This window comes from Oncorhynchus gorbuscha, unplaced genomic scaffold, assembly GCF_021184085.1.
Source record: "Oncorhynchus gorbuscha isolate QuinsamMale2020 ecotype Even-year unplaced genomic scaffold, OgorEven_v1.0 Un_scaffold_2529, whole genome shotgun sequence".
In the NCBI taxonomy this organism is placed as follows: Eukaryota; Metazoa; Chordata; class Actinopteri; order Salmoniformes; family Salmonidae; genus Oncorhynchus; species Oncorhynchus gorbuscha.
In genome coordinates, this window is record NW_025747017.1 from 52480 (window position 1) to 64213 (window position 11734).

Genomic DNA, 11734 nt, shown 5'->3' on the forward strand with positions numbered 1-11734 from the left:
TCGGATCCTTGTTTGATGTTTGCTGTACTGTGTCCTTGTTCCGTCCTGTCGTGTTTTTGCCTTCTTCAGATGCTGCGTGTGAGCAGGTGTCTCTATCAGCTACGGCCTGCGCCAACCCGAAGCGACCTGCAGTCTGTGGCCGCTTCTCCTGTTGTTCCCCTCTACTGACTAGAGGATTTCAGTTATTCCTGTTTGGACATTACCTGTGAAAGAATTCAGGTTTAATCGTTTTTGTTAAGACTGGAATAAACTCTGTTTCTGTTAAGTCGCTTTTGGGTCCTCATTCACCTGCATAACATGTTGACTCTTGTCTGTTTGTGATCCATGTTAGCATGTTGCGGATTTGGGCAGACCAGTGGTACAATTGATGGGAGGGAAGGGCAAGACCACCTTTAGATTATGTTTTGATAGAGTGGAGAACTTGATCCTAGGTTTTTTATTGCCCCACATAGATTTGGTAATGCTTTGGTTAGTTGTTTTGAAAAGGAAACTGGGAGATAGCATGGGATCATCTGAAATAAATAGTTCAGTCTAGGGAGTATGTTCATACGGATGACATTAATTCTTCCTACTAAGCTAATTGGGAGGGAGATCCAGGTTTGGAGATCATTCTTGATTCGATCCAGGAGTGGGAGATCATTTTCCTTGAAAAGGCTATTCAGATCTGGTGTTATGAAGATCCCAAGGTATTGAAACCCCTGTGTCTTCCATTGGAAAGGACATAGTGTCTTCATAGAGCTGGTGAGTGTAATATTGAGAGGGCAGACAGTGGATTTGTAAAATTGATCTTATGACCTGAAAACTTGCCATACTGAGCAATTGTGTCTAAAATGGGAGGGTGGGACTTCTCCGGGTTGGATATGTAGAGCAAGACATCATCAGCATAAAGCGAAATCTTGTGCTGCAGGCCGCCTGCAGAGACACCCATAATACTTGGATTGCTCCTTATCAACTCTGCCAGAGGCTCCGCCCTCAACAAGTAGAGCAGGGGGGACAGCGAGCACCCTTGTCTTGAGCCCCATTCCAGGGGAATCTGTCAGAGTTCCACCCGTTAGTAGTCACCATGGCATTTGGATGAGAGTATAGTGGTTTGATCCATTTAATCAAATTTGGGCCCATATTGACTGAAAACAGAAAGCTCCACTCCATCCTGTCAAACACCTTCTCAGCATCCAGTGAAGCCAGCAGGACAGGGGTTTTCTGTGCATTTAATTGATCAATAATATCAAAAAGACGGCGAATGTTATCAGAAGAGTATCTGTCTCTAATAAATCCAGTTTGGTCTGCTTTTATTATTTTGGGAAGAAGAGTGTTTTGTCTTTTGCCGAGGAATTTGGTAATTATTTTGTAGTCGAAATCCAACAAGCTTATGGGCCGGAAGGACGAGCAGGATAGAGGGTGCTTGTCTTCTTTGAGCAACACTGTAATGCGAGCTGTGTGCATTGAGTCTGGGAGAACTCCGTTTTTGCAAAAATCCTCCAGCATTGGCATGAAGATAGGGCTGAGCTGGGGCCAAAAAACTTTGTAGAACTCTCTGGGGAATCCATCTGGGCCTGGGGACTTATTAGGTGGCATGGAGGTAATTGCCTCCAGGATCACTTCAGGAGTGAAGGGGGAGTTGAGATCCTCTTGGTCAGTCTCTGATAGTTTAGGTAGTGAGATTCCCTCTAGGAAAGAGTGGAGTTCTGCCTCCGTGTGTTTTCTCTCAGAGGTATATAGTTTGCAGTAAGAATCATGAAAAGTTAAATTTATATTTTTGGGGTCATATGTGACCTCGTCCTCTGCTGTTCGGATAGCCATGATTGTACGCTGTGACTGCTCTTTTTAAATCGGTAAGCAAGTCATCTACTAGGCCTATTGCTATAGGAGGTGCTGTCTGGGGATTGTTTATGTACTTTTTCACAGCATTCCAGCTCCCTCTCGAGATCTAGCATGTGTGCTTCCATTGCTTTTTCTTAGAGGAAGCATATGCAATTAGATGACTTCTTAGTGTGGCTTTAGCAGCGTCCCACATTGTGGCCAGAGAAACAGGAGAATCTTTGTTGTCTTGTGTGTAGTTGTCTATCCATGTAGTTACCAATGTATGGAACGCTTCATTTGATAACATGGAGGTGTTGAATTTCCAGCTCTTTGACCTCGGGATGTTTTTGCAGAGGTCAAAGCGGAGGTGGACAAAGGCGTGATCTGAATGTGCTATGGGTCCGATTGTACAAGTGGCTGAATTTATGAAACTCTTTGGGATAAAAATGTAATCTATATGGGAGTAGGTGTTATGGACATTAGAGTAGTATGTATAGTCCATAGATGAGCTCTCTCTCTAGATATCTATCAGTCCCATCTCTTTAGTAAGAGAGTTCAACATCTTTGCAGATCTAGGATTTGTGGTGGGGACTTGAGATGATTTGTCTAGGGTCGGTTTAAGGGTACAATTAAAATCTCCGGCCACCACGCCAAAGGAAACACAATATTCATTGAACAGGGTTATCATTTTTGACATGAAAGCAGGAGTATCTGTGTTAGGGGTGTATATATTTAAGATAGTAATTGGTTGACCATACAGTGACCCAGTTATCAAAATAAATCTCCCCTCCGGATCAGATATGTTTTTGTCAATTATGAATGGAACATTCATATGGATACGTATGGCTGTGCCTCTACTGTTTGATTTGAAAGATGAGAAATACACCTGTCCCACCCAAGCTCTGCGGAGTTTGGCATGTTTGGCATCACAGAGGTGTGTCTCTTGTAATAGCGCAATGTCTGCTTTTTACTTTTTTAGAGCACATAGTATCTTTTTCCGTTTTACTGCATGACCGAGACCATGGCAGTTCCATGTCAATAGATTTAAGGTACTAGTCATCATCATCAAACAGTCATCGAACTTTAGTGCAAGTCATCTCTGGGTAAAAGTGGATAATAGTTACAGCTGCTATCACTTAAAAGGAAAATAAATGGTGTACATAAAATAACAATCTCTGAACACCCCAGCCGAGTTCCCAAACAACTCAACACATCCCGATGGATCTATTACCCCCCGCTCAGTCTCTCCCCACCAAAGAAATGCCTCATCCTCTCCTCTCCGCCCGCAAGGGACATAGGGAACCACAAGTAATAATAGCAACAAAAAGGGCAAATAAAAGTAGGCTGAAACGTTAGTAGGCCTAGGTTAGGCTATAGAGCCTATCCCTCTCAGCTAAAGGAACATAAATATAGATTGGACGGCTATAATAACATTTAGCGGGGCGGGTGGTTCTTTGGATATTGGCTATATGTTGTTTTACCTCCTTTAGTAATGGCATTAATCACATTTAGTCATTGGTCCGTTTCTCATTGACCAGGATTATCTTTCAAAAAACGTTTTGTCTCTTTGGGAGTTTTGAAGTGTTGCAGGGCTCCTTGGTGAAGAATCCTGAGCTCGTTTGGGTACTTGAATCCCCTGAAGATACCTCGGTCAATGGAGTATTTCTTCACTTCGTCAAACTCTTGGCGCTTTCGGCGTATTCCAGCTGACAGGTCCTGGTGTAAAGTGAGTTTGGCGTTTCCCACTGTGATGGTGTTGATTTTCGCCGCCTGTAGGACTCGTTCCTTGTCGGTGAATCTCAGGAAACGTATGGTGATTGGGCGCGATGGTTATCTGGTTGCTGGTGGGAGCCTCATTGCCCGGTGAGCTCTCTCTTTGGGCCTGTCGGTGGACAGGTGGAGCCACTCGGGAAGTTTGTCTTGCAGGTAGGGGATCAGTGGCATGTTTCCCTTTTCTTTTTTCGGCCCAGATTTAATAGAACACAATTATTCCTTTGCCCCCTGTTTTCCAGGTCCTCTGTTTTCTCTTCCAAATGCTCTATTTTCTTTTTAGCATATGCTATTGTTTCCATGGCATCTGTCAATAAGTTTTGCATGGATAGGATTCGTCCCTCTGCCTCCTCCAGGCGCCCCGCGTTTATCTTGTTGTTGATGTCAGGCAAAGCATTTTCCAGGATTGTCACCTTGCCCCCTATCGCACTGAGCTGAGAGTTAATGGCATCTAATTTATTGTTGAGTTCTGTACGTTGGGATCTCAACTCAGAAAGGATGTCTTCGACAGAGTGTGAGGTTGGCATTCGTTGGGCCTCGGGGGGGGGAGCGGGTCCTCTTGCTCCTGGCTAATGGCGCTAGCTTTTTCTGAAGCTAGCTTCTTCTTGGAGGCTTTTTCAGTCGCTAATGCTCGAGTCCGGGTAAAAATGTCACCTGTAGTGTCGCCTTTTGTAGCCGCCATTACTTTTTTACTAAAGCTAAAGGAGTTTAAACTTGAAGTGGAGGTAAGATTAGGAATTGGAATCTACTTGTGCGGAGCTCTTAGTTCACACGGCCATCTCGTTCAAGGGTCATGTGATCTCCCTGGATGACACTTTTTGAATGACTGCTGGCTGCAGCCTGGAGCTGGTGCATGGAGGATGACTGGATGACCCATTGTGTTCAGTTTGGATGCTCTCCTAGAGGGGAGGAGGGTGAGGGTGGCTGGGGAAGGGAGGTGGGGAGAGTTAGAAGTATACAAGTAAAACTAAATGCATGCTCTTCAACCGATCGCTGCCTGCACCTGCCAGCCTGTCCAACATCACTACTCTGGACGGTTCTGACTTAGAATACGTGGACAACTACAAATACCTAGGTGTCTGGTTGGACTGTAAACTCTCCCTCCAGACCCACATCAAACATCTCCAATCCAATGTTAAATCTAGAATTAGCTTCCTATTTCGCAACAAAGCATTCTTCACTCATGCTGCCAAACATACCCTTGTAAAACTGATCATCCTACCATCCTCGACTTCGGCGATGTCATTTACAAATTAGCCTCCAATACCCTACTCAACAAATTGGACGCAGTCTATCACAGTGCAATCCGTTTTGTCACCAAAGCCCCATATACGACCCACCATTGCGACCTGTACCCTCTCGTTGGCTGGCCCTCTCTTCATACTCGTCGCCAAACCCACTGGCTCCATGTCATCTACAAGACCCTGCTAGGTAAAGTCCCCCCTTCTCTCAGCTCGCTGGTCACCATAGCATCACCCACCTGTAGCACGCGCTCCAGCAGGTATATCTCTAGGGTCACCCCCAAAACCAATTCTTTCTTTGGCCGCCTCTCCTTCCAGTTCTCTGCTGCCGATGACTGGAACGAACTACAAAAATCTCTGAAACTGGAAACACTTATCTCCCTCACTAGCTTTAAGCACCAACTGTCAGAGCAGCTCACAGATTACTGCACCTGTACATAGCCCACCTATAATTTAGCCCAAACAACTACCTCTTTCCCTACTGTATTTATGTTATTTATTTATTTTGCTCCTTTGCACCCCATTATTTAATTTCTACTTTTCACATTCTTCCACTGCAAATCTACCATTCCAGTGTTTTACTTGCTATATTGTATTTACTTTGGCACAATGGCCTTTTTTTCCTTTACGTCCCTTAACTCACCTCATTTGATCACATCGTATATAGTCTTGTTTAGACTGTATTTTAACGACGTTCGTCTGTTGTATGAAGAGAGTCAGACCGAAATGCAGCGTGTAGGTTACTCATGACTTTAATGAAAATAATCGCAGTACATGAAATAACTGTATATGAAAACAACAAACGAAACGAGAAACCTATTACAGCCTATCTGGTGACGACAACACTAACACAGGAACAAACACCCACAAAATACAACGCAAAAGTCAGGCTGTCTAAATACGGTTCTCAATCAGAGACAACGACAAGCACCTGACTCTGATTGAGTATCGCCCCAGGCAGCCAAGCCTAACTAGACACACCCCTAATCATACACAATCCCAATTACTACAAACCCCAATACGAAACACAACATATAAACCCATGTCACACCCTGGCCTACCCAAACATATAACAAAAACACAAAATACAATGACCAAGGCGTGACAGTATTATTGACTGTATGTTTGTTTTACTCCATGTGTAACTCTGTGTTGTTGTATGTGTCGAACTGCTTTGCTTTATCTTGGCCAGGTCGCAATTGTAAATGAGAACTTGTTCTCAACTTGCCTACCTGGTTAAATGAAGGTGAAATCAAAAATAAATCAAATAAATAGACAGGTGTGTGCCGTTCCAAACCATGTACAATCATGTACAAGTATTTCTGTTGTTTTATTTTGTATAAATTTGCTACAATGAGTAAAAACCTGTTTTCACTTTGTCATTATGGGGTATTGTGTGTAGATTGATGATTTTTTATATCCATTTTGAATAAGGCTGTAACGTAACAAAATGTGGAAAAGGTCAAGGGGTGTGAATATGTTCTGAATGCACAGTATAAGAGGCCATCTCTATCATTCATTCATGTTGGGTAAAAAGAGGAAAAAGTTAATATTAGAACAATATTGTGTGTCTGTGCACAGTCTATCTACACACTCCCTCAGGGTTTTAATGTAACCACAAATACAATGAAGTAAGGGAACAATGAATGGCAATGTAACATAGACCATACATCACATATCAGTTTGGAGACAGTCTTGACCCACAACTACTGTGGGAAAGACTAAGAGGACATCAATGTGTTGCACAAGAAATATAGAAGAAAATAAATACTTTTTATAATGGATATGTTTATTGGTCTTTTACAACAACAAAAAAAGTCTAGAAATACAAGAAATAAAAGGAGATGATGAATACCTGGTCGTCAACAGCCAGTCCACTAATAATAACAACCTTCAGGATGTTAAAGCTTTGAACCCAATGAAATCCTACTTTCTGCCTGGCAGACAGAAGGCTCCATAAATCATTCTGTTATAACACTGGTTCACACCAACACGATGGGAGAGGTGCTTATGGTATAATATGACACTAAAGCTATGAAACTGGTTCAAACACTATACACTTGTTTTCTCCTCATGTCTTTATTGAGAAGTGTCTTTCAAGAGAAACAGATAAACCTTTTTTCCCCAAACTTTTTACGATTTAAAATAATAAATGCCTCAAATATGTAATTAGTCATTTACAAAATGGTCATTTATGTTTAACATTTAATAATCAAGACATCAACAAGTGTGCATATTCAAATTGATCGATTGCTCTTCCCTGAACCTGTCACACCCTGACCATAGTTTGCTTTGTATGTTTCTATGTTTTGGTTGGTCAGGGTGTGATCTGATTTACCCTTCTGTAAATCATGCTAATATTATTCAGCCATTTGTAATGCATTGAAATTAAGGTGACACGAGATGTCAAAGAGACCTTTTTGACTTAAGTATTTTGTACATGGTACAGAAAACATAACTGGATAGCCAGAATTATACATTGCAATATTATAGTATGACAAGCACACATTTGGGCTGTCTGTCTAAAAAAAAGGCCTTTGCTCCAAGTCTGACAAACCTAATTCCACACATTATCGTACACCACTTAAAGTAGATTGATATGTCAAATATAAAATGGTGGGTTATTGGACAAGGTTATATTGGTTAAGTTAACAGGGTCTTTTGCTGGTCATATATATAGGGGGAATGCTGAGGCAACATGGCGTGGTACAATCTAATTTCCTACAAACCTGCTACAGTTATTTTTATACTAAACTAAGTGGATTGCAGTATCTCTATGACAGTGGTGGTTTTGATGAAAACATTTTGGTGGGATCATCATTTAGGCTACCATTTAAAAATAATTCCCTCTCTTATGCTGTGCTTTGTTTTACATATCCTGGTCCAATACTGTACAATCATGAAAGAAACGTGTTTTTACCGACTTGTGTGCAGTCGTCCACCTGTGTGCCAGTAAACCAGCTGAAATGACAGTGGTTAATTCTAGCTAGAGGGCTGTTTGATTCTAATGGCTTTTCCTGGGAAGTAGCTTAAAATCATTACGGTAAACTCCTGCTATTTGTTTTCGAGTGCCGATGCACACTCAGATGCCTATGCAATTTAAATGCACTTTTATCTGCAATTGATGTTAAAAAACGAATCCAAGGCTTGATGTGCGGTATATTCATAAGGAGGAGATGATGGATTTGCTTGGCCCTGCAGCTTGTCATAGAGGGGTAAGGCAGAGTAGTGGGGTCCACTGCTGGTGTTTGGGGTTAGGAGGACAGGGGTAAGGTTTGTGGGGCGGAGGCCATGCTGCGTGTGGGCTGGAGGGAGCGCGTCTACTCTGGTTGGGGAGCTGCTGGCGTCTCGTTGGCATTGGCGTCCGTGGTCTTGTTTTCCACCTCATCGTCGGATAGGAGGTCGAGCGATGTTCCCTCCACCTGCAGCTGACGCCTGCCCGAGCGGCTGGAGGAGAAACTGATGGGGCCTCCACGCCTGCAGGGGACAGAGGGGGCCAGGAGAGGTATTAGAAACGAGGATCATCAATTTGGCCAATATACACAACTGTTTGTGTGCGTGTGTGGGGGGCTCTAAATACCTGAGGCAGCTCTTGAGTGTGTTGACCTCACGGCTGAGACCCTCGCTGCTCTCAGTGGCATCGTCCAGCTCCCTCTGCAGCTTCCTGCGGTAGGCGTTGGCACGTGTGACCTCCTTCTCAGCCTCCTCAAGCTGCCTCTTCAGCTGCTTCATGCGAGAGTTGGCCTTCTCCATCTGACCCAGCCAGGTGTCACAACAGACATCAACAATGATGAACAGTCAATACTAATACTTACAATACTCAGCAGTCCTATGGTCCAGTGGTTACTGGAAAGAACCTACTGAATCATCCTAAATCTTCACACCTATCCAATCCTGTCCCACCTTTGCAAGTTGTACTGAATTGGATAGAAATCCTTCTTTAGCTGTGGAACATCTTAAAAATGGACTATGCAGAATTCACCTAATTTCTGTTTGTGCCAAAACAAGCAGTCATTGTGTAGAGAATCCATAACCAAAAATATATATATATTTTCAGCTGTTGTACAAAACCGAAAGTAAAAGACGCAAAAACTAAACTTAAGAACGGAAAGCATAGAAATGGAGCACTTAGAACAGATCTATCGCTTCTTAGACTTGTTTTCAATGAGAATTAAATATCTATAACTCAAATGTCTATGTTAATTTGGTTAAGTCTCCCAAAAAGTTACATATTGTAGCTTTAATATCTGAGATGTCCAAACTTCCGTGACAAGCTCCTCACCTGTTCCTTGTACTGGTCGGAATTGCGGCGCTCGTCCTCCACCTGCATGCACACCTCCTTCAGCTTCTTCTCTGTCCGTCTCACAAGCTTATTGGCCGCTGCTTGCTCCCAGATAGGAGGACAGAGGAATGAGGTCATAGGACAGTTAGAGCACCACAGGAACCGCACTGTAACAAAGGCTGTCAGTCATAGATCTTCAAGTACATCTCTTAAGATTGCTTTTGACTCATTACATTGATCACATTAACATTTAGATCACATTCAAGAACCTCTCTTCCAACGGGATGAGCTTGTTCTAAGGCCCTCATGAACTCCTCCTGAGTCTTGGTCTCCTATTTCACCTTGTCTAATAAGGTATGGAGTTGTTATAAGAGAGTTGCTGTGTTTCTCACTTCGCCTCCTGCTCCAGCTGCTCCTCCAGCTGCAGTATCTTGGCCTCCAGGGCAGTGATGGAGGCCTTGAACCGGCTCTTCACGGAGCCCTCCAGCTCGCCCAGCTTGGCCCGAAAGTCCTTGTTCTGCCTCTCCAGCTGCTGGCGCGCATTTTCACTCTTCTGGGCCATGCTGCGCCCTGCCACAAGCTCCAGGGTCAACCATTGCAAAGCTATGTTCGATTTGTATCAGATCAGCGTCAACTGAAGTGGAATAGGCATTTTACATTCCATAATTGTAACGGCGTTCGTATGTTGAAAGAAGAGAGTCGGACCGAAATGCAGCGTGTAGGTTACTCATGACTTTAATGAAATAAATCGCGGTACATGAAATAACTGAATACTAAATAAAAAAACAACAGAACGGAACGTGAAACTAATTACAGCCTATCTGGTGACAACAACACAGAGACAGGAACAAACACCCACAAAATACAAAGCGAACTCAGGCTACCTAAATACGGTTCCCAATCCGAGACAACGAGAATCACCTGACTCCAATTGAGAACCGCCTCAGGCAGCCAAGCCTAACTAGACACACCCCTAATCATACACAATCCCAATTACTACAAACCCCAATACGAAACACAACATATAAACCCATGTCACACCCTGGCCTACCCAAACATATAACAAAAACACAAAATACAATGACCAAGGCGTGACAATAATTGTAATGATTCTCCTCGTAGGTGGAAGGAGGAGAGGACCAAAGCACAGCGTGGTAAGTGTTCATCTTATTTAATGATGAAAGAACACTTCAAAATACAAAACAACTAAGTGAAAACTGAAACAGTTCTGTCTGATGCAGACACACAAAGACTGAAAATAACCACCCATAAAACACAAAGGAAAACAGGCTACCTAAATATGGTTCTCAATCAGGGACAACGATTGACAGCTGCCTCTGATTGAGAACAATATCAGGCCAAATACAGAAATAGAAAATCATAGAAAAACTAACACAGACAACCCACCCAACTCACGCCCTGACCATACTAAAACAAAAGACAAAACAAAGGAAGGTCAGAACGTGACAATAATAAAATGTTACTCTAAAGTATCTTAAGAAGATAGAAGCTAATAAATATGTTTTATGTTTACTGTATCTTGTATAGGCTGTAAATGTGTCTTTACGTTTGTCTATTAATGGCAGCACCAATTAATCGAGTCAAATTCTGTGAATGTTTGAATGTAGGCCACTTGGCCAATAAAAGTTGTTTTGATTCTGATAGACAGTAACGTTACTTTGAATCTCCTAGTCTCTTCCCATATCCCATACAATCACACGTCAGTGGCCCAGGGAGCGTGGGAGAAAGATAACCCAATGTTTTCTCAATAAAAAACAGGTGTACTGGCAAGAATCTAGTTATTTTGTATATTTTATGAAATAGGAATAACTCTGAATACACGATCAATTAATTTTGTCAATTATTTTTCAACATTTTGGTGTGTGTGATTTGTTTACTATTTATGCTGGTAACGCTTAGACAGGAGCATCATAATTTGGTTTATGACATCACAATGTGACATGGGCAACATATTTTGAAGTTCTGTAAAATAAGGCACAGTCTACAAATACACTGAAATGGGATGTTTGTGTTGCTGTAAAAAGGTATGTGTCAATTCTGGGCTAGAATTTGTCTAATTCTGTTACAATTTAGAGTATATTCTATTCTTTTCAGCTATTACTAGTTGTTTCATTGTCTATTTATTTGTGCCAAATAGCAGGATTTGGGACAGAGGGTATAACTGTATGGTTACAATGGTTTTATTTTTATAAACATGTATTTTTGCTATTTGTTAGCCTATGATACAGAATTCAATATGATTGGGTGACGAGTTCTTTATTTTATGGTCAGATCATGTGGTTTGGGTGTGACATTTGCTGCTAGTTCAAATATAACATATATAATGTTTCTCCAAACAGAAAAAGAAGTGCAGAGTTCACCTCGGGATTGGGAGCCGCTGTCCATCGCCGTTCCCAATCCCACCCAAACTGACGTCATTGGATGCCAGCATGGTAACTGCGTCAGTTTGGAAAAACCGGGAGAAGAAGAACGTAAAGGATCACCACCAACTTGATTCTTCCTTTGTCTCTTCTTTCCATTTAAAACCGTCTACAACATCTCTGACGCACCTCGACCCCTTGTCTGGCCGAACACCAATCGGCACTCCCTCACCCCCCTCACCCCCTGGATCCCCTGTCAG

The 11734-nt window shown here is 42.5% G+C and overlaps 1 protein-coding gene across 1 annotated transcript; it reads right to left on the reverse strand.

Annotated features, from left to right (window-relative positions):
• Window positions 1-6579: 6579 nt before the first annotated feature.
• LOC124026047 (myosin heavy chain, embryonic smooth muscle isoform-like) lies at window positions 6580-11499 on the reverse strand. The gene is made up of 6 exons (XM_046339224.1): window positions 11475-11499; window positions 9486-9663; window positions 9298-9301; window positions 9094-9198; window positions 8392-8564; window positions 6580-8288 (listed from the first exon to the last, which is right to left on the reverse strand). Exons 1-6 carry the CDS (start codon window positions 11497-11499, stop codon window positions 8132-8134), a joined length of 642 nt encoding a protein of 213 aa, XP_046195180.1. The 3' UTR covers window positions 6580-8131.
• Window positions 11500-11734: the final 235 nt, after the last annotated feature.

Excerpts from the sequence above, each read along its gene's own strand:
- LOC124026047 (XM_046339224.1), bottom strand. The coding sequence starts at position 11,499 with ATGGACAGCGGCTCCCAATCCCGAG. Across the intron at positions 9,664-11,474 it reads CAGCGGCTCCCAATCCCGAG|GGCGCAGCATGGCCCAGAAG; the intron begins GTGAACTCTGCA and ends AGCTTGTGGCAG. Across the intron at positions 8,289-8,391 it reads ACACTCAAGAGCTGCCTCAG|GCGTGGAGGCCCCATCAGTT; the intron begins GTATTTAGAGCC and ends TGTCCCCTGCAG.